The 27361-nt window shown below is 34.9% G+C and overlaps 1 protein-coding gene across 3 annotated transcripts; it reads right to left on the reverse strand.

Annotated features, from left to right (window-relative positions):
- On the reverse strand, positions 1 to 27295 carry MMUT (methylmalonyl-CoA mutase). 3 transcript variants are annotated; one of them, XM_068557526.1, is made up of 13 exons: positions 27142 to 27295; positions 23253 to 23677; positions 21688 to 22055; positions 18050 to 18207; positions 17361 to 17532; positions 15831 to 16079; positions 12937 to 13048; positions 11733 to 11848; positions 9757 to 9872; positions 8022 to 8153; positions 6722 to 6869; positions 4174 to 4341; positions 1 to 364 (listed from the first exon to the last, which is right to left on the reverse strand). In XM_068557526.1, exons 2-13 carry the CDS (start codon positions 23635 to 23637, stop codon positions 236 to 238), a joined length of 2253 nt encoding a protein of 750 aa, XP_068413627.1. In that variant the 5' UTR covers positions 23638 to 23677; positions 27142 to 27295; the 3' UTR covers positions 1 to 235. The 3 variants fall into 3 exon arrangements, with proteins under 3 accessions (XP_068413627.1, XP_068413625.1, XP_068413624.1); XM_068557524.1 differs by having other exon boundaries at positions 27122 to 27295; XM_068557523.1 differs by having other exon boundaries at positions 27146 to 27294.
- Positions 27296 to 27361: the final 66 nt, after the last annotated feature.

Genomic DNA, 27361 nt, shown 5'->3' on the forward strand with positions numbered 1-27361 from the left:
GAGTTTTTAAGGATAATTTTATAGAGAGTTTTTAAGGATTTTTTTTAATTTTTAATATTAAAATTAAAGTGAAACTATACATACACACTTATAGCATAACAACATTCTTATAAGTCAGGTACTTGAATGTAAAGCTTTCAGGAAAGCACATATTAGGTGTTGAATAATTTGAAGACGTGGCTTCTTTGATCATTAGTGAAAGAACAGTTTAGAAAGCTAAAACAAAAACAGGATGTTATATAGATTGTTGCTTCTTTTCCAAACACTTCTCAATATCATCAAGCACTTGAACGGCAGCCTTTGGAATTCGAGTCCCAGGACCAAATACATTGGAAACACCAACTTTAAACAGAAATTCATAATCCTGTTGAAAGAATTTAATTAGTAGAACAGACAATATTTCTAATTTCAAGAAAATGAAACAAAAGGACAATGAATGCTGTCCTTTCTTCTTTATCCCCAACGCCCCAAGCTTTCTCATCCGGTACACTCTTGGCATTTGGGGCTGAAAACTTCTTCCTTGATTGGGACTGCCACTAGCACCACCGTTAGTACTCCAAGACATTAAAAGAACAAAAGACATCCCGCCCATTTTCCAAACACCCCAGTGTGTTGTTTGTGGTGGGAAGCTGTATGGTCCACCAACTGAGAACTTCTGAGCCCTAAACCATAATTTTCTCTCACCTAAATTTTTACTACTTGCCATTATTTGTGTTAAATTTAGCAACACATTATAGCTTTAAATTTACAAGGCTATTTATTTCCTCCAAGGTAATTTTGTCTACAGCTAGTGAATGGTGTAGTACTTTGAATTTGGCTTCGTGATGGAATTCGATTTTCTAGAAATGAAAATTAACTCATTTAAAAAAATTCTCTGTTGTTGCTGCTGCTGTTTGTTAGTTTTACACAAAGTTTGAGTGAAAAGATCCCCAGGGCACAAATACTGCTCCAGGCTTTAGACTGTTTTAACAGCAGAATATTTGTAGCTGTATCAAGTTTAGGACGTGCTTTAAAGTCCTGATCCTCATCCACTAGGGTGATCATATTTCCAGGACATTCTGGTTTGTGCTTACTGTTGCAACAGCTTTTTTTTTTTTTCCCATGAGTCTTTTTTTTTTATTATTGAGGTATAACTGACACATAATATTAGTTTCAGGTATACAACTTAATGATTCAATATGTGTATATACTGCAAGATGATCACCAGTAGGTCTAGTTAACATCTGTCACCCTAGTTACACAATTTTTTGTGTGTGCACTTTTGAGTTTAGAACTTTTAAGATTTATACTTAAAACTCTGTAACACACTGAGTAACTGTGGTTACTAACTAACTGTGGTTAGTAACTCTGGTTACTCTTGGTAACTCTCTTAGTTACTTAGTACTATGTCCTTAGTCTCTAAGGTACTACTTACTTACATACTACTCTCTTCGTAACTTTCAAATATGCAGTACGGTACTATTAACTATGGTCACCATACTGTACACATATACCCAAGACTTATTTATTTTATAATTGACTGTTTGTACCTTTTGGCCCCCTTCACCCATTTCACCCACCCTCTACCACTGCCTCTGGCAAACCACCAATCTGTTCTTCTCCATATAAGTAAGATCATGTGGTATTTGTTGTTTCTCTGTCTGACTTATTTCACTTAGCATAATGCCCTCATGATCCACCCATGTTGTCGTATATGGCAAGATTTCATTTTTTTTAATGGCTGAATAATATTCCTCTGTGTGTGTGTGTGTGTGTGTGTGTGTGTGTATCACATTTTCTTTGTCCATTCACCCACTGATGGACGCTTAGGTTATTTCCATGTCTTGGTTATTGTAAATAATGCTGCTATGAACATGGGGGTGCATATATCTTTCAAATCACTGTTTTTGTTTTCTTCAGATAAATATCCAGTATTGGAATTGCTGGATCATATGTACTTCTATTTTTAACTTTTTGAAAAGTCTCTATATTGTTTTCCATAGTGGCTGCACCAATGTACATTCCTACCAACAGTGCACAAGGGTTCCCTTTTCTACACATCCTTGACGATGCTTGTTATTTCTTGTCTTTTTGGTGATAGCCACTCTAATAGATATGAGGTGATATCTCGCAGTTTTGATTTGCACTTCCTTGATAATTAGTGATGTTGAGCATCTTTTCATGTACCTGTCGACATGTATTTAGATCTTCTGTCCATTTTTTAACTGGATTATTTTGGCAGCACCCTTTTTAGTAGTACTCATTTTCATTCTTAAAAGTGATCACATTGGATGATTAATTACATGGTCATGTTAATTATCCCCCAGCTACTTCTTTTCTATCTCTATTATTTCCTTATAATATTCTTGTAATACCATAATTCTGCAATGGCACTTAACATCTTATTGCTATAAGCTCCACAATGGCAATGGCTCAATCATTCTGATTAACCGCCATATATTAGTGCTCTCTAATCTAAAATCTAGGAGACTTTCAGTTGAATAATACCAACATTTTATATAATTTACTGAAAACAAATAATGAGAAAAATGCATGGGTGTTAACTGATATATAATTATATTATAAAGGATACCCATGTTAACACACAAGTGTGTCATTATAGAATATGATCCTTAGTCTTTTTTTTTTTTTTGATCCTTAGTCTTTAAACTCATGGGGGAAAAAGTATGGCAAACACCTACAGAAGTTCTAGGTAATTTAAAAATCCAGAGACTTATACGAAATATATTTCTTGAAAATGTCAACTCACTTATATAACAGGCCTGCATTTCTTCTCAATTCATATTTCAATGCCAGTATTTTGTGCTGCCTAATTATTTTGGTTCTTAAATTTTAATATCATGCCCAAGAGCTTAGGGATTGTAGACTCTAAAACTGCAATATAGATAGAAGTATTCCACAGACAGACAGCAATAAAGACTAAAAGCCCTTTATATTCCCAAATAGTAAACTATATTTATGAAGATAAGAGCAAATGTGCTAACAAAAGCAGTTTTGTGTTGACTGTACCACATTAAGTATTGTGTTGTTAGAAAGAATAAGTAATACACAGCTTGGTCGCCAGCCCCACATTGTCACCAATCTCATAACCTCATATATGTATTTTCTCATTTCCTAAGTAGTGTATAAATTCATTATTTTATATTCTGAGTTGTAATGGAGGGAAAACAATTGTAGACATGGGCACAAGGTCACATGTCACTGACAGATTCCTGCTATATAGTGGTGAGGCCTTTATAGTATGTATGAATCATTTACTTAGGAGCAGTTTCATGTAAAGTTCTTGTAACTCAATACTTTTTCCATTCTTAGTAAAAAAAGAAAATTTGATATAATTAAAAATTAAATTGGAAATAGACTCAATTTATATCTTAACTATTTTAACTTATCAGGAAGGTGTCCCTGCCCCCTTAATAAATTAATTGACATTATTGTTACCTAGCATCCATTTCTCCTTTCCTAAGAGGATCTTTTTGTTCAAGAATCTACCTCTGCCCCATTCAGCCAATAATTTTTAGGACAGGCTGACTCCATTTATGTCTGAATTAGGTATTTTTGTCGCTAAGAAAACTATACCCCAATCAAATTAGCTTCATGAAAAAGGGGCTCTTACAGGACCATGTAATTTATACAGTGCTGAGTTAAGGCAACATTTAGGGATGGGAACAGGCAGGAAATGGACAAGGCAGTGACTCTAAAACAACAGAAGTAAGTGCTACCGACTGACTGACTAAAGGACTGGCTCCACTGCTAGGACAAGGGGTGCTCACTCTATCTCTTGGGAGGGGCTGATATAGTCACTGTGTGTTCACCATTTTTCGCTACTCCAGTTGTGAGATTTTATTACTTTTATCCTGTTCCTTCTCCATCATTGCTTATTGAATATAAAGAAGATAGATCTCTAACTAGGTGACTAGTTTGTAGGGAGCCAACTCTCTCATACAGCATTATATATTATTAAATCAAATTATGCATATTGAATTATAATATAGTCTGAATAGAAAACAACATGGACCACTTTTATAGAATTTACTTAGTAAATGACCTAGGAAATGATTTGGCTCTAAATCTGCAACAAATTTTTGGAGAAAGTATATAGAAAATTAAAGAACTACGAATAAGCTACTCAGGTTTCCCATCATGGTACTAGAAAATGTAGGAGATGAACAATACCTGTGGTGGTATCACCCCCCCACACATGACGAGAATATCTGGCCGTCCAAGGGCGCTGAGTTCCTTGATGAGCTCAGGAACCAGGGTCTTATGCCCAGCAGCGAGTGTGCTCACACCCACAGCATGAACATCTGCATCCACAGCCTGCTGGGCCACTTCCCGGGGAGTCTGAACAATTCAAAAGTAAAGAGGCAAACCATTATTTATCCCGAAATGTGTTTCTAAAGTGTTATACTACTTCAATCAACATTCCAAGATTTTCCTCATTAAAAATCTTGAAGTGAATATAACTTCATACTTCATCATCAAACACTAACTCATCCAATTATTATAACAAACACCAGGGCTATATCTGCTTCTAGCACTACAAACTATCAATTAGATTTAAGTTACACCAAAATATAGTCCCCCCCAAAATGTTCAAGATAAAGTAGGAATATAGGCAAAATATATATTATCTCTTCATTATAATTTTTAAAAAATACATCTGTTGTCTTCACTATCAACATTTACTGAGGGGTAACATGGCATAGGGTTTATAAAGAAGTAAAAGACTGAACATAAAATGCAACATGAAAAAGTGAGCCTTAGGTTTTAAAATAGAATGGGAAAGAACAAGATGGTGGACTAGGAAGCTCCAGGACCTCATTCTCCCATGGAAACACGGAATTAACAGTAATATATGGAGCAAAATAAGGTAAGAACTATAGAAACTAGTTAAGGGGCTGCAGCACCCAGGAAAGTGCATAAACAAGAGAAAGGACAGTGCCAAGGAGGGCATGCCTCTCATTTATTAACTAATTTAACCATTGGGATATAGAATCATAAAGGATGTTTTCAAACATTCAATTATGAATTGAATTACCGAAGATAATATCTGCTCTGTAATGAGTCCGTGACATTGCTTTGATACTGTACACATATATTTAAATCATTTCATGTAAAAAGTACCTACAAGTTTCTCATTGTAAATATAATGTAAATTGAGACAACTGGAAAGGATAAGGCCACCTGAGAAACCACTGCACAATTATAAGCACTAAAAATACTATCAAAATCTGTCAATTTTCTGAGTTGGCAAGATTTTAAGGCTCATAATTTGAGTGCAGAAACAAAAGATTCTATACTCAGTAATGGAGCCACATTCAAGAAGATCTCTAGGTAAGTCACACAACATACTGGTAAAACCTTGAGTCTGTGAAAAATATTAACACACGAAATTAAAACCTTTAAAAATGTGCATATTCCTGCTATTGATTTCTTAGAGGTAAGACATTTAATTTAAGCATGATTTGTTATTCATATCATCCATGCTACCAAAATTGATTAGATTAAAATTCCACGTAGGGACCTCCCTGGTGGCACAGTGGTTAAGAATCTGCCTGCCAATGCAGGCGACATGGGTTCGAGCCCTGGTCCGGGAAGATCCCACATGCCGAGGAACAGCTGAGCCCATACGCCACAACTACTGAGCTTGCGCTCTACAGCCCAAGATCCACAACTACTGAGCCCGCATGCCACAACTACTGAAGCCCGCGCGCCTAGAGCCTGTGCTCTGCAACAAGAGAAGCCACTGCAGTGAAAAGCTTGTGCACCGCAATGAAGAGTAGCCCCCGCTCGCTGCAACTAGAGAAAGCCCGCGTGCAGCAACAAAGACCCAAAGTAGCCATAGATAAATAAATAAATAAATTTATATTAAAAAATTCCATTTAAACAATTCAGTTCCATGCCTTATGTTTATATAAATTAAACTGTATTTTAAATGATCAAATGTTGCAATTTTAAAAACATCAAATCTAATTTTAATTAAATCAGTCATCAGAGAACTGCATGATTGTACCTTCAGCCACAGGTAAGTTTTTATTTTAATGATGCAGAATTATGGTAACAAAGTTGGTGGTACTAAAAGACAAATTATATTTTTGCAGATGGTGTATAATGGGGAAATAAACTTTTGGTTATTTGAGAAATTCCTTTAGATGCCAATGGCTGACAACAATTTTTTAAAATTCTTTTATTTTATGAAAAATTATTTCCCAAAAGCTAACCACTAAATGTTGAAAATGCATTATATCTGATCACTATTTAAAACAAACAAACAAACAAACTAAAGCAAAAGGACAGCAAAATGTAAGTAAAAAAGTAGAATGGGAAAGTATTCAACTTAGAGGAAGACTGAAAGCAATCTAAATACAGTGTATACTATTTGTTTAATCTGAAACATATTTGAGATTCTTAACAAAACCCACCTTAAACGCCTAAGACTCTAAACACATTTACATATTTATCTACCAACAGTTCAGGACATATCTCCAGAAGTCTGTGCTAACTCTTTATAGTAACAATTTCTTCTAGCCTCTCTAGAGTAGTATTTTAAAATCCCAAATGGGAAAACTCTTATGGGAGACTATAAAGGCTGGGCCTCTTCAGGAAGATTTACTTCTTTCCTGGTGAAAATGCAATGAATACTCTTTAGTCTTCATTCCAGTTGACCTATCCGCAGTATGTAGCAATAGTACTTGAAATTCCTCCCAACAATTTTCAATACCTGAAAAAGAGGACCAATATCCACATCAAAACCAAGATCAGCAAATCCTGTAGCAATAACTTTTGCTCCTCTGTCATGTCCATCTTGTCCCATTTTTGCCACAAGAAGACGAGGTCTACGACCTTCACATTCCATGAATTTCTGAACCCTAAGGAACATTTTAAAATACAACAGTTATATATTAATTGTCCAAAGGTAAGATATAAGACTCTAATTTATTTGCAGTAAAACTTTCAAGTTTATTTAAAACATCTAATCTGTTTACTCATATTTTGTTAATATCTCTGTTTCACATTAAGAACTCCATTAGAGCCTGAGTATGTTTACCATCTCCCCCCTTAGAAAAAAATTTGAAAGATGGCACAGACTGTAAGCCTGTAACACTGAGAACATCACAGTGAAGCAAGATAAGGAAATAACAACTTTACAACTTAAGACAGTCCCCAGAGTACAATATGCAGAAATAGTTAAATATAAACTAAAAAATGCCTTCAGAAGTATTTGTACATATACATGACTCCTAGCTGTTTTGAACTGTCCATATCTCACTTACCCTTCACAAGTGTGAACTCCCCCAAGGTGACCTCAATGTGGTATCTTAATGTATAATCAAAATACTTGCTTGCTTAAATCAATAAATTTACGCCTCAGATGAAAAAGCACGAAGAAACAAATTTATTTTTGTTAAAAGAAAAAAAAATGTTCCATTTCGATGACTTTCACCTTGGTTGTTTTGATATTTATCTCATATATGAGTAGTGACATAATATTTTTCATGGAAAATTTATTACAGTGGTTGAGAAAACCAATCATCAGGAAGCTACTACTCACTTCAGAAGCATGATCAATTTATATTAATTCATATTTCCAAATCATGTTTGACAGTTATTTACTGTCAGTCCAGTGACGAGTGATTTTAATTTATGCACAGATGGCAACCAAATATTTACTTTCAAATAGGAAAAGTAAGATTTTATAATTATTTGAGCAATTAAACAATGTAAATAAAACTTCAGAAAATATGAAAATGTACCGTCGTAAGGAGATTGAAATCTAAGTACCTGGAGGATATGAAGCAATATCAATGTTAGCTAAACAAACATTTGCTTGAAACGAGAAACTCCTAAAGGGGACTGTGGTGAAAGTTCAAAATGTTATTTTAGTAAAGCTACAGATTAAGAGGAAAGTACAAGTCAAATATTTTCCAGTGGTATGTGAAAAAATTAAGCCCACCGTAGATTCATGGGGATTGTGTTAACAGAAAAGATGACATTCTGGTTTAAGAAATCTCACATATTACCTCTTGATAGCAAATGATATCTCTTTACTTTCTCCAAATTCCTGGCGATAGGCTCCACTCACCATACGATCACTAGCTTTATGCTCACCAAATACCTTTTTCATGGCATCTGTGATTTCTCCAACTGTACATCTAAAATATTAAATGGAAGTTCTGTTAACATCATTATTTGGGATAAAAATATTTATTTAACTTAACATTCAATATAATTAGACATATTTTCTTACCTAACTCAAAAATAGGCTGTCAAAAATCTAAATCTGAATGCTTTCTACTGCATTCATGATAGGATCTTTCCTCAGAATACTTATGAAAAAAAATGATTCTGAATGCCTTTACTGAAAAATGACCGAATGACCTAAAAACTACTAATAGACAAGTATCTAAAGGTTACTGAATAATTCACTGCTTAACAATACAAATGGGCAAAGAGCAATATTCCTACTGATATTTTTTGATAAAAAGTAAATCTTTTAGCATATTCCATTTGGTTATTAATTCATTCAACATGTCTTGAGTGCCTAATATGGGCCAAGCACTGCTAAGTGCTAGAGATACAGTGATAAATAAGACCAAAAAAAAAAAAACAAAAGTACCTGCTCTTGCAGAATTTATCATCTAGTCAGGGAATACAGATAATGCACTAACAAACAAATAAATTAATAAGATAATTTTATGGTAATAAGTACTATAAAGACACTAAAATAGGCAAAATGGAATGAGGTGTTTGGGAAAAATGTTTTAGGGATATTGAAGATATGAAGATACAGCTTCTGAACTAAGACCTAAATGATGAGAAAGAGACACGCAAGGGAACTTAAGAGGGAAAAGTGTTTGAAAAGGAAATGCTAAATGCAGAGGCTCTGAGAAGTAGGAAAACAAGTTTTATGCTCTAAAAATAGAAAGAAGGACATTGGTACACAGCATAACAAAGGAAGTAGGATAAGACAAGGTCAGAGAGGTAGGCAAGGATCATATCCAGCAGTCTTGCAGGCCATGGTAAGATTAAGTTTTAATTTAAAAGGACTGGGAGACCACTGAAGGATTTTAAGCAGAGAAGTCGTCTTATTTCTTTTAAGAAATTAAAACTAAAAAAAAAAAAAAAAGAAATTAAAACTGAAAAACAAACAAAAAAACAACCAATATACTATTCACTCCATCCCTTAAGCACTTGAAACAACTTAAAAGTCCATTATATTAAGCAATAATCAATAAAAGCAAAAATAATTTATTTAGTGACATTATCGTATATTGGGAGAAACGTTTTTGTGTCACTTGCTTTTCTGCATGTTCTGTAAGGCAAAGCACTGACTGCCTTTATGCTGGACTATCTTTTCAGAGATGTCTACATAGTACACAGTCTTGGAAGACAGAGATACTGTCCAGCTTGGACAAAGGGCAGGTTTGATTACTGTCCAACATAATAATGTCTCCCTATCCTTGAAAGTATATCAAACTTCAACCTGCAAATCAGTGACACAGGTTTACTATAATAGCTTCGAATGTCCTGAGCCACAGGGAAATACACGAATATTAATACACTCCATTCAAAATGTATGAATGTTTTAAATGCACAGATGTTTAAGAAAAACAAGAATTTTTTTTTTTTTGGTTTCCAATATTTTCTTTTAGGCTCACATGGTTTATAGAATCAGCCTTTCATTTAAGTACACCCTGAAAAACTAAACTGGTCAACTTTTAGGATGTGGAAATCTCCAAACTTACATATCCTTACCTTGCACGAGTTGCATCTACTGCAAGAGCGAGAATATTCCCATCTCCACTGGCAGCACATGCAGTCAGGGCAGTGAGACACCGCTCAGCCAAAGCTTGATCCCTGATGGATTTGACCTCACAGAAAAGGGTAAGGAAAGGGACCATTTATGTGATTAGGGAATAAAACAGAGATCAGATTATACTCTTATTTATATCATATGGAAATTGTTCCATAATCCTAACTTAAAAAACAAAAGAAAAAAATAGAAGAGAATAATATGTATCCTAGCATTGATATTCATTACATTTATTCATTCCCTCAACATTTAAGGACTTCCTAAAATAATACTAAATTCTGTATAACACTGATAATTCAGAAACAAGCAGGGCAATAATAAATAATAGTGCTGACCCTCCCAAGTAGTACATGCTACTTAATAGATTACAACTTAGGGAATATTTTAGTTATATTTTAAGTTTCCCTTAGCTAATTAATAGTCTACTGGTAATAATATGTATGTATATCGCTATTCTACTTAAAAATAATCCCAAGAGAAAAAGAGAGACAGAGACAATGAGAAATACTGCAAAAGAGAGAGAAAGACAATGAAAAGTGTAGTCAAAAACATTTTCCCTTGGGTCTTAGCTCTATTCTGCTCTGCTAACAACCTGCCTAAACAAAGTTACCTAAAATCCAATTTTTTACAAGTTTTCACCACCTGTAAAGAAGTCTAAAATATGATACTGCCTAAGATGCCACTAAAATTATATCATATCTATAAGCAGAGGTGGGTTAGAAAATTTATATTAAAGGCAAGGAGGAACCCAAATCCATTATCATTATTGAATTTCTCACTCTTACCCAAAATAAGGTAGATATCATTTATGGTAAGTGGATGCCCTCAAGCTGTGCGTTTAAGAGAGTTTAAGTACAAGTGAGGAAAAAAGCAGTTTTCCAAATACAATAAATACTGAGACTTTTGTGACCACTGGAAATATAATGCTACATCCTAAATAGGACCCTTTAAAAAATGACAAAAATGTGGGAGAGGAGTCATTGTCTCCTGAATGAGGGTGAAAAAGGAAATAATATCATTAAACATCTGCCATTAACTCTAATAGAAAAAACAAATGGAAGTTGAAAGTTACACATACAGTCTAACTGGACAAAGTCTACTGGATTCTTAAAGAACATCTGAACTGAGGGGAAAAAAGTCCTATCTTAAACAATCATAGGGAAAGTTAACAGAGAAAACCATTAAGGAATTTCAACTTTCCTGCCTTAGAAATAGCAGTAATTACTAAAGCCAGAGATTAAGAGACCAAAGTAGATTCATACAATAGAAATATATAGGTTACAGCAGTAAGAATTAATATGTTTTATCTACTTTAGTATTTTATATACTTCGGTTCATCTCAGTGAGAAACTGGAAATTAAAAGTTAAAACAGTTCTCTAGTTTCAATATAAATATCTTTCATTCTAAACTGTATCTTACTAAAGCACTATTCAAATATATTTGAATTTTTTTTTAAAATTGAAAGCAAATGATTCTTTCATAGTAGTATCAGGAACATGGAAATAAATTACAGTGAGAAGACCTGGGTTCAAATATGGACTCTGAACTTAATTTTGTTTTTAACTTTGAGTGAGTTATATAATCATCTAAGCCTTACTTCAAATGTGTAAATTATAGGAGACATTATTATTATGGTGTGGTTTTTAATAAGAACGTATAAGTTTCACAGAGGCAGATATCATGATTAAAAACATGAGTGTTTGGTGTCAACAGACTTAGAGATTTGAGTCTTGGATCCTTAATTATTTATCCTGGGCAAGTTTCTCCATCTCCCTTATCTTTAGTTTCCTTACCTTTAAAATGTTGGGAAATAATACACACTTCATATGGTGGTTCTAACAATGCAGCAGGACAGCGTGAGGGCTTGGACAGTGCCTAGCACACAGAAAACGCTCAAAATATGATAGCTGTTATTACCTTCTTAAGTTTTTCAATCTGCTTGTTACGCACTGAAGTATTATCAATTGCCAGAACATCCACAGATTCTTCTTTTTCCAACTGGTACTTATTTACTCCAACAATTACTTCAGAACCTGTTAATCTCCCAGAGGAAAATAATATGTAGATTCTATTCACAAATAACTGTCTAACAGTAATGCTCTGATCACCACACATATTTTCCTTATAAGTTTGATATTTTTAAGTAGTATTTTTACTCTTAATGAAATTTCAATATAGATCAGTGAATACCAATATGGAATGGGGATAGGAGGGGAAAAGACAGGTATATATCAGGATCTCTGTAAGGGAGGGCTTTGATTATTCACCCAAACTATATGCTTTCCCAGAGTTTCTGATAAACTCTCTTCTAACACTACGAAATTAAAACTGTAGTAGCAGCTACCAACTAAGACTTATGAGGTAGAAGACAAACATGCAATGGCTTTTCTAATATTTTCTTGAATCCTCTTACAGCCAATCACTTTTAAACAAAAAATACCTTTAAAATCTATAAGTGATAAACCAGAATTACAAATTATACTTCTTTAACACTATAAATATATTTTGCCTCAAACTACTAGATTATTACTCTAGCTAAAGACATCCCGCCAAGAAAAGAGGTATATCCTACCTCAGGATATACCTCTTTTCTTATTTTCTTCATAAAACTTACCATAATCCATAACTATTTTGTCTATTTATTTGTTTACTTGTTCATTTTCTCTCTCTCTCTTACCAAAATGTAAGCTCTATGGGTGTAGAGACCATGTCTGTCCCATTCACAGTTGTATGCCCAGACATAGCACAGTGTCTCAAATACTAAAGACTAAAAAAGTACTGGCTGATTGAATGAATAAATAAATGAATAGTCCAATGCAGAGCACAATGACCAATAATAATGTCATCTTCAAAATGGTGGAGATATCTACCCACATATATACACATAATAAATGGGCAAACCTCCACACATACTTTCTACATGTGTTTGCTCATGTGCATCCAGGCATGCAAAAATACAAACACAGAGATAGATACATACAGATTCATAAGAAACATTTTATCCAAGTTTCATTTTTCTATAATTTTTGTTTTACTAACTTTATATGTTATCTTCAAACAGAAATTAATATTTCTTTTTAAATACTGGATTTCACATATAAACTTTTCTACTTCATCTTACCAGAATCTATTCTAGCTTGTCTTCGGGCAGCACATTCTTCGATTCGAAGTTTAGGTATTCCCTCTGCTACAGCTTTGGCCATTCCACCCATCTCTTCAATTTCATTAATGAGCTAACAAGGAAAAACAGATTAATAAAACTAGAAGAGAAGATGAAAATATTTTAATAAACAATACAAATGTGTTATGTTATATAATTACTAATGTTAATAAAATTATAAACTATTTTAGTGGTAAATTTAATGTTTCATAAGAAAAGAACTAACAACAGAGCATTAATTAGAAATTCTGCAGAGTTAATAATGCTGTATTAGGGGGCTTCCCTGGTGGCGCAGTGGTTGAGAATCTGCCTGCCAATGCAGGGGACATGGGTTCGAGCCCTGGTCTGGGAAGATCCCACATGCCGCGGAGCAACTAGGCCCGTGAGCCACAATTACTGAGCCTGCGCGTCTGGAGCCTGTGCTCCGCAACAAGAGAGGCCGCGACAGTGAGAGGCCCGCGCACCGCAATGAAGAGTGGCCCCCACTTGCCACAACTAGAGAAAGCCCTCGCATAGAAATGAAGACCCAACACAGCCATAAATAAATAAAATAAATAAACCCAAAGTTAAAAAAAAAAAAAGTAAGCTGAAATATAAAAAAAAATAATAATAATAATGCTGTATTATATATTTGAAAGTTGCTAAGAGATAGATCTTAAAAGTTCTCATCACAAGAAAAAATATCTGTAACTGTGTGTAGTAATGGATGTTAACTAAACTTATTCTGATAATCCTTTCACAATATATACATATATTAAATCCTTATGTTGTATACAAACTAATACAGTGTTAATATGCCAATTATATCAATAAGAAAAAAGACATTCTGTGTTTAAAATTATTTAAAAAGACAACAGAAACACTAACAAGCATATTTTGGAAAACACAAAAATCTCTCGCTCAAGTCTTAGAAGCCAACTAATGATAACACTAATTCTGTAATTTTTATTTTTAATTACATAAATAAAGTTTTTGTGGTTACATAAATACTCTAAAAAGTACATCTCAAAATGCCATTTTATTTTTCGATTTGAGCAGCAGAGTAATGATATAACTCTAGCATTACTGACGTCAAGAAACACCTAAACCTTCAATCACAGCCTCATATATACATGAGACAGTGGAAAATGGATGGTGGAATGGAATACGATTTCGTAGATAGGAGCAAGGTCAAACTGGCTTTCTGCTGATGGATTCAAGAAAGAAGAACCTGTACTGGATTCAACAGAAGCCAAGAACCTTCTAGGAAGCTAAAAAGAAGGGGACTACTTGAGAATTTGCAACTACCTCTCTCCCATTCTGTCAGGAAAACCAAAATTTACTGAACTAGAGAAGCAATGGACTATGAAACATCAAGTACAGGGAGAGGCAAGAATAAGATGTCTTACTGAAACAAAAACCTACATTCTGAATGATAAGACTGCAAACAAAAAGGCACACAGAGGAAACAGTGACAATACAGGATATAAAAGAAAACTTCAAAAAATATAATGATCCTCAGAAAAAGAAGAAGAGATTCTGTAATAATGAAACTAGTATGAATGCAAGAGGAAAAATTAGAAAACAAAAATGAGCTCTCAGAAATTAAAAATACGATATATAAATTTTAAAGTATTTAAGTAGAAAGATAAAGGTGATGACTCTCCAAAAAACCAGAACAAAAACTCAAAGATGCATTATAGAACAGATAAAAATGTCAGAAATCATTTAAGGAGGTCCTTACCTGATAACCATAAGTTCTGAAAAGAGAAACCAAAGGAAAATGAGTGGAGAGAAATTATCAAAAAAATAATACATGACAAGTTTCCCAGAGCTATGAGAACATGAAAAAGGGGCCAGGTGAAAAATGTCCACCAAAGGGGACAGTGCAGGAAAAAATACACACACCAAGGTACATCAACACAAAAATAAAGAAGAGATCCTGAAACTTTCAGAAAGAAACATCCTGAATGAGAATAGCATCAGATTTCTGAACAGAAATACTGAAAGCTAGAATAAAAAGTAGGTGAATGCTTACAAATTTGCTTACAAACTCCCAAATGAAAAATTTCAAACCCAGACTATCAATTAAATATGAAAGTAGAATAAAGACAGTTTCAAACATCCAAAGTTTCAACTAATTCATCTCCCATGCACCATTTTTAGGAGGTTCCCATAAGATGTGCTTCAAAATAACAAGGGATAATCAACAAAGAGACAGGATTCAGGACACAGATTCAACATAGCAGAGGTGAAAAGGATTCTGACAATAATGACAAAGGGAAGGTCAAGGACAGCAACGGTCTAGAGAGAAACCAGTCTAAATCAAATGAGAATATAGAGGACTTCAGGAAGGATTTACATTGAGATATAATTATATTGGTAATATGGGACAAAGGAAAGAAGGGACAAGATCCAGCTAAAATACTAAGCTACCATACTAGCAAAGCAGTAGATAAGGTCTAAAATTGATTGAATTAGAACAAACAGTATATACATGTAATTTTAAAACATGGAGATAAAAACAAACAAACAAAAAAAGATAAAAAAAAACAAACAAAAAGATGTAGCTGACTCAAGGAAGCAGGAAAACAAGCAAGTGGAGGAGAAAGGACTGCTTTTTTGTTATAGTCTTTTAAAATTAGTTGTCTTTTTAACTCTTTGAAATAAAATACTTTATTACAAATACAAATGTATTTTTAAATTAAGTTTCAATTTTAAATACTATAAAGTCAAATCTAAAATTCCCTTTTCTCTGAAACACTTTATAAATCTTGATATAAATCTATAAATGATTTGATTTATAAATCAAAAATCTATAAATCTTTATAAATCTGTAAATCTTATAAACAAAGTTTCAAAGAGGAGAAACTGACCTTCAAAGCAGCGTCATAAACATCATTTGTGAGAGATTCCATCATATATGAACCTCCCCAAGGATCAGCCACTTTAGGAATCCCAGATTCTTCTTGAATAATGATTTGCGTGTTCCTGGCAATTCGAGCACTTTTCACAGTTGGCAAACCCAGGGCTTCATCAAAAGAATTTGTGTGCAAAGACTGAGTCCCTCCAAACACTGCTGCCATTGCTTCTACTGCGGTACGAATGATGTTATTGTAAGGATCCTAAAACATTTAGTAAAAGGCAAAAAACCAAAACAAAACAAGGCAACAATTGATATATATTGCAGCCGTAAAAGATGACAATGATTAAGCAGTGGCTGATGCATACTTTCTTTGCCAAAGTCTGTATTAGTCTTCAGAATATCTAATAAATTTAGACAAATTAGTAAATAAACCAGACTTAGGATTAAGAGCCAAAGGATCTAGTCTGTGCTTAGGCACTAAAACATCGCCTCTTATAATCATCTGAAATATGAAGTATTTGTTGTGCTTATTTTTGTATTGCCTAAATAGTCTTCTATATGTGCATCATGAGTGTATACTTTGTCTACTTAGATAATTAACATACTTCATTTCATAATTCACTATCTCCTAATTATTGTATACCTTGAAGTATCTACCCTAATGAGGTGCACAAAACTGGCAATGATTTATTAATAAACGATTAATAAAACAGATGAACAATGGCCTATGAGACAAGAAATATGACTTCTAGTTCATTCTGTTCCTAACTGTGATTTGGGCAAGTCATTGGACCTTTCTGAACTTCAGCTTCCTTAGCTGCAAAAATGAGGAGGCTAAGTCAAAAACAATTACTAAAGTTCTTTCCAACTCTGAAATCTATATTTCTCCATTTATAAGTACCTGAAATCATATTTAATAGGGAGACTACTAGTTTATATTTGTTTTAAATTTATAAAAGCAATGTAACTTTAAAGTTATAAATTATTTTAATGTATCAAAATAATTTAATATGGAAAGAAAATGCATGTTAAAAAAGATCACCACCACATAATTTTTTAATGAAATGAAATTTAAATAGATTACCCAAGTGATAATAGTTTTTAAATGGCTTGTTTGCATGCATGCTTATTTAAACACAACTATAGTAAAAAAATGTGTAGGTATAAAATCAAATTTTAATGAGGAAGTTTTGTGTTAAGAATTTTAACCATTAAAATTATTTAAGACAATATTACTTAAATTATAATTTGTACTTCTTCCTCCTCATCACATTTTTTTACTTTTAAAAAAGTAAAATACACAGCCTTATATGTAAGCTAAGATTTAAATGATTTTATATTGTTAGCCACTAGAGGGGGCCAATTTCATTTATTTATTATAATTTGTGTAAAAACAAATATAAGCATGCGTTACGCTTCAGAATAATTATGATTTTCAATTAGCAGATAAGTTCTTAAATCTGTTTCTTGACTATGCCAAGTTGCTTAGAAGAAAATATATGACTTTACTAAAATTCTACACTTTAAATGTTATACATACTTGCTCAGTAAGTGACCATCCTGATGTCTGGCAATGTGCTCTTAGAAGAAGAGATTTAGAGTTTTTAGGCTTAAACATTTTCTCTATTAAGTGAGCCCAGAGTCTTCTCCCAGCTCTCATTTTTGCTATTTCCATATAAAAGTTCATCCCAATTCCCCAGAAGAAAGACAACCTAAAATAGTAAAGTCCAGAATTTGATTATAAAATGGAAATTAATTGTATCACACACACACACACACATACACACAAAAAGCTCAGATTTTAATTTCAAGCAACTTAGTTTGAATTAAAATCAAAGCATATGTACTTCAGTAACCTTAAACCTGTAATAATAGATGACTTCTGTATTTTAAAATGGAAATATTAAAAGAACAAAAGCAAATCTGTCTTGAAAACCATATTTACATTTTAATATTATTTGTCAAATGTGCCGGTTAATTGTGTTCTCTGAACAGCAGAGGCCAAAATTCCTCTAATTTACCAAGAAGTACAGTCAAATTTAATTCTGAATTTTAATTATAAACAGTATTGGCTTATTCCCTCTTTATCACTCAGATAAAACATAAAAAAAAATCTGGTATATTTATATATACAAATTCATTTTTATCAATATATTTTGCTATACACTCATAAAATGGTCCTGTGAACTTTCTTAATGTTGAGGCAATATTGGAGTTTAATTTACTCACCTTGGTGCAAATTCATCAATTGTCAGGCCAGCTTGGAGTCCAGTTCTACAGTACTCCAACCCATCTGCTACAGTATAGGCCAGTTCCAGAATGGCATCAGCCCCTGCTTCCTGCATATGGTATCCACTAATTGAAATTGAATTAAATTTTGGCATGTGCTATATAAAATAATTAAAAAATACAACTGTAAATAAAAGTATAAGAAAGGTTCTATTAGACCTATCTTCTAAAAGACAATATTATTTTAAAATGATATTCGATTCAGATATACTAATTAGTTCATAATATTAACTGAAAATATTTAATGTTTAGTTACATTCAATTCACTTTCCAATTAAAATGGCTGATCCAATGAAACACTGTAAGGACTGTACCTGTTTTATTTTTCTAGTGAAAAAGAATCACCAACCATCATTTAGCACCAAAAGTTAAACTCTGAAATTAGCTGGCTGAGGTTAGGAATGTAACCTTTGGCCCAAGAACTGAATGATGACATCTTTAATTCCAAACTCATGACTTCGACCTCATAAGAGGTCCTAAGACCTCAAACTTTTGGGAGAATCTGTTGAAGATGTATAAATTTAATTATTATTAACTAGTTATTAATTATCTTATTTGAATGAACTCATTGAATATGCATAAGTACACAGTGGGTAAAAAAAGAAAATGATTCAGTGCTAGTACTATATATCAAAACAGGAAAAAAATGCATGGCTTAAAAATCAAAGATTTCAGTTTGATTTACTGTGACATTTAATGCTAAGGATAATTCAGACAGGTTCCTTCTACCACAACCACTAATCCACTATCCCCCTAAAATGTCACGTTAGGTGGGGTACATATCACACAGAACCTGCAGAACCAAAAAACTATTATCCTTCCAAGAATTAACCAAAGATAAAATAATAAAAACTAAATCAGACACTCATTACAGTTGGTTCAGAACATGGACTCAAGTCAGAGTGCTCAAATTCTAGTCATGTCACTTAACTAGCCAGAAGACTGTAGGCAAGTTTCTCAACCTTGTTATCCCTTGGTTTCCTAAACTATAAAATAGATAATAACTCTACCTTCCTCATGGAATTGTTGTAGGATTAAAAGAAACGATTCATCTAAACAACTTAGTACAGTATTATGCCAGTATACAATAAGTATTCAAAAAAAGTTAGCTGTTGTTAGTGTATGGTATGGATTATCTATATTTTACATTTGCAAATATTTTATTTATAACTAACCAAGAGTTCTTGAAAAATGTTCATCACAAAAGCAATAAGGGGATTGAATTACATGGAATTGAGAGACTACTTGAATATATTTGGAGTTACAAACGAGAAGGAAACAAACATGTGCTTCTCTACTGAGAGGAGTTTAATAGCAGAATTTTTTTTAAGAATAGTAGAAACACTGGGAACATTGGAATATTATTCAGCCTTTAAAAGGAAGTAAATTCTGGGCTTCCCTGGTGGTGCAGTGGTTAAGAATCCGCCTGCCAATGCAGGGGACATGGGTTCAAGCCCTGGTCCGGGAAGATCCCACTTGCTGCGGAGCAACTAAGCCCATGAGCCACAACTACCGAGCCTGCACTCTAGAGCCCACGAGCCACAACTACTGAGCCCACGAGCCACAACTACTGAAGCCTGCGTGCCTAGAGCCCGTGCTCAGCAACAAGAGAAGCCACTGCAATGAGAAGCCTGCGCACCCCAACGTAGAGTAGCCCCCGTTCACCGCAACTAGAGAAAGCCCGCGTACAGCAACGAAGACCCAACGCAGCCAAAAATAAATAAATAAAATAAATAAATTAAAAAAAAAAAGTAAGTAAATTCTGAAACAGGCTATAAAATGGATGCAATTTAAGGGCATTACGTTAAGTGAAATAAGCCAGACACAAAAAGACAAATACTGTATGATTCCACTTATATGAGGTACTTAGAGTAGTCATATTCATAGAAACACAAGGTAGAATGGTGGTTGCCAGGGGCTGAAGGAAGGGGAGAATGGAAAGTTATTATTTAATAGGTACAGAGTTTCAGTTTTGCAAGATGTAAAGAATTCTGGAGATGGATGGTGGTGATGGTTGCACAACAATGTGAATGTACTTAAAGCCACTGAACTGTATACTTAGATGGTAATTTTTATGCTATGTGTATTTTGTCACAATTAAGTATTTTTTAGAGGAACAATATAAAAGTTTAGTTACTTCAAATAACATACTTGATCAATATCTGAAACTGGCACTTTTATCACTTATACGAAAGATTATATAAAGCAATTTTGAACTTGCAGATGACATTAGTGTTTCACAAGGTTAAATGCCCAAGTACGTAACAGCAGACTGGTACTATCCACTCCAATAGCCATTCTCCACTCTCCTCTTGTACCTGAACCATACATTCAGTGCCAAAGTGTTCTACATTTCCAATCTTCTCTCTTTGTGTCCACTGAGATATAAGTGGAAGTTTGGTTTGTTCCTTCTGGAAGTTCACCTTTAATCAGAGGGGCTAGGTCCCTCTCCCGACACAAACACAGTCGGCCCACCTACTTCCTTAATCATGAGCTGGCACACAAACAACAGAGAAGCCAAATGAAAGGAGGCTGGAATCCTCAGGACTGCAGTGTTTCCATACAACCAAGACTCTGAGTCTACCTTCCAACTTTTTCTAGTTGAAACAGAATTGACTCCTATTTAGTTAAAGCTACTGCTATTTGTGTGTGTGTGTGTGTATTTGTCATATACTGCTCAAATCCATCCTCCTGTGCATGTGTTCTTGAAATTGAAAAAGGTGATAGGCGTGTATTCTATACAATTCATGTGAGCAGATGGAATCTATGAAAAGCAATAAAATTTAAAAGTATAAAGTTTATCAAATGAGGAGAGCAGGCAATGCTAGCAAGAGTTCTGAGATAACAGCAATTACAAGAGGTAAAGAGATTAAAAAAAAGGTTTGATGATGGAGAAGAGATTTGCCCTTTGCTATGAAATAATAGTCTAATTTTAAGGTAGGTAAGAAGAGAGAATTGCCAGCAAAAAGTAAAATGGGAATGATGGGGGAAAATATAAATGAATTACTCAGAGGAAATGAAGAAGCTTTATGTTTCCCTGTAGAAGGATTGCTGCTAATATAGGAATACTACAAGAACCTTATTTTCCCACCAATCTTGGGAAAATGAACCTAGTTCAGGGGTGAAATATTAGGGACCTCACTGTGGTTGCAGATATAAGCGTTATCTTCTAATCCAGTTTTTTGCAGAAATAAAGCTAATATTTTGATCCCTGTCTGACACCAGTGTCTATTCACAACTGAATCTGAACTTTGGAGAGAAATAAAAGAAGTGTAAATTATAAGCCCTCCCTGATTCTAACAAATATCAGAGAATAAAAATTTTAACAATAAAGAAAATACAATAAATGTCTACTGCCCAGAGTCCCATAGGTAATGACAGACCATAAAACTAGTACATTAAAGACCAAAAACTAAAAACTAACAATACACACACATAAACACAAAACCCACACCCTAACTCTATACTACAACTATTACTCTGACTCAATTACCAAATTCAAATTAGGCTATGGCATTTTATAAAAATTCCTACATTCAAAGAACTATAGCAAAATCTATAAGAACCACAAAGGATACCTTTGCTGTATATTGGAAGATGTCAGCAATAATTTTCATGGATGGTTCTGGAGGAAAAATGTAAGTATTTCTGACCATAAACTCCTTTAGTATATCATTTTGGATTGTACCAGTAAGTTTCTCTTTAGGTACACCTTGTTCTTCCCCAGTTACTATAAAAGTTGCAAGAACTGGAATAACTGCTCCATTCATGGTCATGGAAACTGACATTTTTTCTAAAGGAATTCCATTGAAAAGAATTTTGGTATCTTCCACAGTGTCAATAGCAACTCCAGCCATTCCAACATCACCACGAACTCGAGGGTTGTCTGAATCATAGCCACGATGAGTTGCCAGATCAAAGGCAACTGATAATCCCTGCTGACCAGCTAAATATATAAAGAAAAATAATGTAGGATTAGAGTCTGGCATCAAAGTAAACTGATTTTCTTTAACACTACTTAGTGTTGATTCATCTCATCACATTATACTTTTATAATAAACATTTTTTATGCTCAAAACAAACTTAAATAAAATACTTTATTTCCTACTAAAAGTCTGCTGTTTCCCATGTGCTAAAATGCACAAAGTGAATTCCAGACTTCACTATAATAAAGGATAGATGGAACCAAACATGTCATATATCTCATGTCCATCTCAAGATTTTATCTTAACGATTTTTTTTTATTTTTAATTTATTTTTGGCTGCGTTGGGTCTTCATTGCTGCCCGCGGGCTTTCTCTAGTTGCCGCGAGCAGGGGCTACTCTTTGTTGCGGCGCGCGGGCTTCTCATTGCGGTGGCTTCTCTTGTTGTGGAGCACAGGCTCTAGGCACATGGGCTTCAGCAGTTGTGGCACGCAGGCTTAGCAGTTGTGGCTCGCAGGCTCTAGAGCACAGGCTCAGTAGTTGTGGGGCACGGGCCTAGTTGTGCTCCGCGTGGTATGTGGGATATTCCCAGACCAGGGCTCGAACTCATGTCCCCTGCAATGGCAGGTGGATTCTTAACCACTGTGCTACCAGTGAAGCCCTATCTTAACAATTTTTGATAGAAATATATTTAAGATTCACAAAAACATATGGCTGTTTGTATATAGTTAACATAATTTAGTATTTGTATGCTCGCTTATTTATTTTTGTTCTTGTCTTGACCATTCAAATATTATGGGAAATAGAATTATGAAAACCATGCAAAAAACTGAAATTTGTACATGGTCATTTGTTTATTCCTTTCTTTGGCCATCACTTAAACCATTTTCCCCTCCAATTCCTATCCTGATGGTTTTAAGTAAAAGCTTCTCAAAGGCAAAGCCAAGGTCTCTTTTCTTCATACAACTTCACTTCACCTAATTCCTTTTACACAATGTGCATATAAGTATTGTTTACTCTCAAGAATTTAGCACTTTATTCTGGGTCATCTATCTTTTTGACCATGGAAGTTGAAAAATATTTTTTTCAGAGTATAGCCTTAACTACAAAATTATAAAGTGACTATTACCTTTATAGAGATTAACCAGCCTCCCTTCAAAAAAACCAAGATGAGGAAGTGTATGTTTGATCATAAATATTACGTCTCACTAAAATCTCACCCTTAATATTGTCCTTATAGAACTTATTGCTCTCTTCCACAGTACTAAAACCAGCATACTGGCGGATGGTCCAGGGCCTGAAGGTGTACATGGTGGGATACGGCCCACGTGTGAATGGCTTTACTCCTGGAAGTTCTTCAGGTAAGTCCTTGGTATCCCTGCTGGAATATAGAGGCTTTATGGAGATCCCCTCTGGGGTGTGCCATATTAGTTCTTCCGGGTTTTTGCCTTTCAGCTGCTTTTTAGCCAGGGCAGCCCATTCTGGGTGAAGGGGTTGTTGCTGATGCAGAAGTCGCTGCCATATAAGCCTGGAGCCTGATGACTCTTTCAGCTGCTTCAGGTGATGAGGTGAAAGCAAAAAAAGCCGACTCTTAGCCCTCAACATGATGGAGCATGGAAAACACCCAACAGGAACAAGAACTGACCTAGAAAAAGAAACACAGTGCATATGTATTTATAAGAGAGCAGTAAAATAGGAGTTTTTGGTGAAAAGGGAAAAGAAAAAGAAAGGCTGTATTAGTATGATTTCATCTCTTCTCCTCTGCTGCTCCCTCCACCTGATATTTTTTAACTCTGGTCCCTCTTTTCCATAACTGCTATCATTGTTCTAGTTCTAGTCCTCTTCCTCAAGAGACTCTTCGTTGGTTTTACCGACCAACCTTACCACCTCTCATCCACTCCACACACTGACACCAATGAAAACATGATCATGTATCATACTTCTCTTAAAATTTTTCAAAGGCTCTGCATCACATAGAGGATTGAGCATAGCCTCCTAACTAACTTTTTCATTCAAAAGGTTTTTATTTAACACCTACTTTATGACAGGCAGCATTGGACGCTGGAGAAAAAAGTGGTGAACGAAACAGGTATTCAAGGCCCCCATGACCTGATCCCCGCTTATCTCTCAGAATCACCTCTGTCTTTGACCTCTACACATTTTGTGTTCTAGAAATACTGGATTATCTACAGTTCCCTGCATACGTCAAAGTTCCGTGACATGCTCTTGCTCTTCCATCGACCTAGATGCTCTTCTTTGGCTAAGGCATCACCTCCAGTATGCGGGGCTTTCTATGTGACAGGCGCTCCTTAAGGACTTTATGTAGAGCAGCAATTTTAATCCTCGTAACAGCACCAAGAAATAGGTACTAATATTATCCCCATTTTACAGATGAGGAAACTGAGGCACGGAAGAGCTAGCATTTAAACCTAGGAAGCATTTAACTAATATACTCACAGCCTGTCCCTGAAACTACAAGCTCAGCTAAATGGCCTCTTCAGTAATCCATACCACAGAGCTCTGTTTTCCTCTTTATACATCTATCATCTCCCACACTACAATATATTAGAACGTTGTTTTTTTTTATGTTCATATATTTCTTTATATATGTTTTACGTTTACGCAAAACACACGTATATAAAATATCATATACTGTATATATTCTCCTCTATTCTATAAACTGATCCAGCATCAGAGCTGTATATTCCTGATAATTAGCAGAGTCTTTTTCATCATTTTAGGTAACTAAGTCCGATTTCATCATTTTACAGATGTAGAAATTAAAGTCCAGAGAAATATAGAAATAAAGTGGCTTGATCAAAATTCCACACAGAAAAGCAGTAACTGTTCACCTGAATTACTAAATCCTTGTCAGAGTCATATAGTCTCAATATGTAGAGCCTAGTATTTTAAAAGATTTTGAGTTGCAAATTTTATCAATATAGTCATCATGCCATATAGTAGATAAGGCAACAGCAAAGTGAGCCTAAAATTCTATTTTCCATACTATTTCTTACCTATCAATTTAGTGGAGCTTAAAAGAAAATAAGAATACTCAACATTTGTTAGGGAGTTGTGAAACAAAAGACAATCCACTGGTGGGAGCAAAGTGAGCCTAAAATTCTATTTTCCATACTATTTCTTACCTATCAATTTAGTGGAGCTTAAAAGAAAATAAGAATACTCAACATTTGTTAGGGAGTTGTTAAACAAAAGACAATCCACTGATTTAACTATTTCCAAAAGCAAACTGGCAATACGCACAAAAAGTCTCTGAAATGATTATGCCATTCCACTGAGGGCCATCAGTCCTGGGAAAGTTACTAGATAAAATACATGGTCCCTATAGTTTTACTTGTAGTAAAGAAAACTTAGAATCATCAATGTCTAACAATGAAGAAATAAGTGAATTACAGTATATACAAATTACAGAATTTTATATAGCTATTAAAATATGTTTAGGACTTTAGCAAAACTAATCTTTGATGTCAGAAGTCAGAAGAGTGGTTACGTATGGTGACTAGGAGAGAAAGGGAGCAAGAAAGGAGCTTTGGGGTGATGGTCTTGATCTGAATTCCTATTACAAAGATGTGTTCAGTTTGTGGAAATTCCTCAAATTTTACAATTATGATATGTGCACTTATCTGCAAGTATATTATACGTAAGTTAAAGTTTAAAATATGTTATGCACGGTTTCTTAAAAAAGGAGATAGGCTCAAAAAGTATTAAGTGAAAGATAAAAAACTGTACATGCAATGTGTTCAACTAGTTAAAAAGTGCATAGAACAAAGTCGAAACAGAAATACAACAAAAACAATTCCTTTTTTTTTTTAACTATAATGATTTTTATTCTATTAAATCCATGGGGTCCTTGTCATCCAAGTTCTTGTGAGCCATAAACTACAGGTACCAGCTTAAAAGGTGGGTGAGAAAAATAATTAATTTATAACTGAACCATTAGGGTAGTAATGATATAAAAAGTAATCTGAAAACTGCCTGAGACTAGATTGCAGACAGATAATATCAAACTCATTTCACACAAAATACAGGTAGGGCTTTTCTAAACCTGGATAAATGATAGGAAAGAGCCCTATATAAGTGACTTCCTAAAATCGCATGGCAAATTGGTAACGGTTGGAAATAGACATCACTTTTAGATAAGAACACAACTTCTGCTGATGGCAACAGGATTTCTGCATTCTTCTCATATCAATCAAAAGAGGCTTCAGCATCCAAAGAAGCAACATGCAAAGCAAATATAATAAGTTATTGATGGTTAGAATGTATTAAAGAGCAACGATGAAGCAAGCCTGACCCCACACCCTCAAAAAATATGGGTAAAACACCTACATACAGCTCTGAATCAAGTAACTTCCAAGTTTGTTTACATGTGGTTCCGCACTAATACTTCAAAAAAAGCTAGCTTGGAGAGGACAGCATACAGCATGCCAATTAAATGTACTATTAGCATAAATAAATCATTAACCATAAGAAAATACTGGGAGAAAATCATCAAATGATTTTAAATGCGACACAAATTCACAAACAGATTATTGAGTTTCGAGCTTATGAAGGATTGCACTTTCAAGATAAAAATGAGAACAAGTTAGTAATTTACACTTTCATGTCAACTTAGACCTGTCTTTCCCCCTCTCAACCTTACCTTCATCTGTACACAGAAAGACACTTCCACTCCCGCCACCTCTTACAAAAAACCCTCACAATCACCGCGGCCTAGACGGGAGGCAGCTGTGAAGCCAGCACATCCCTGTGAAATCTACAATCGCCCTCGGCCTAGAGAAACTTCGGGGTGCCTGGGGGGCCAAGGAAGATGGCGACATGGCCTCTGGGACATTAAAGGCACCTTCTATCCTGCAGTACCTCCGGACTCCCCCTCGCTGAAAGAGAGCGGTCGGTGGAGAATCTAAACCTAAGAAGCAAGTAGAGGAGAGTGGGATCCCTTCCCGGTCGTAAAGTCAAGAAGGAGAAAGTTGGGAGGTTGGGAGGAGGGAAAGGACCGAGGCTCAGAGGACAGGTAAGGGGGGAGAGAGGAGTCTGAAAAATGGAGGGATTTGAAAGGCTGACGTGCCTCAAGGTGCACGGTCTTACTCACGGGTCGGCCTATCTCGGACCGCGGATGCGGGAGAGGACGGCTGCACCTCGGCGCCCGCAGCCCTACAAGTAAAAGGTCCCCAAAGCTGGGCCTGCGACCAAGCAAACGCAAAGGCCAGCGGGACGGGACGGGGGCGTAGGCCGACACCACCCTCTTTCCAGCCAATCTCATTGCGCTCTCGCGGGAGCGCTCCCGATGACGTTAGGGGCGTGGCTA

This window comes from Eschrichtius robustus, chromosome 12 (assembly GCF_028021215.1).
Source record: "Eschrichtius robustus isolate mEscRob2 chromosome 12, mEscRob2.pri, whole genome shotgun sequence".
Taxonomy (NCBI): domain Eukaryota; kingdom Metazoa; phylum Chordata; class Mammalia; order Artiodactyla; family Eschrichtiidae; genus Eschrichtius; species Eschrichtius robustus.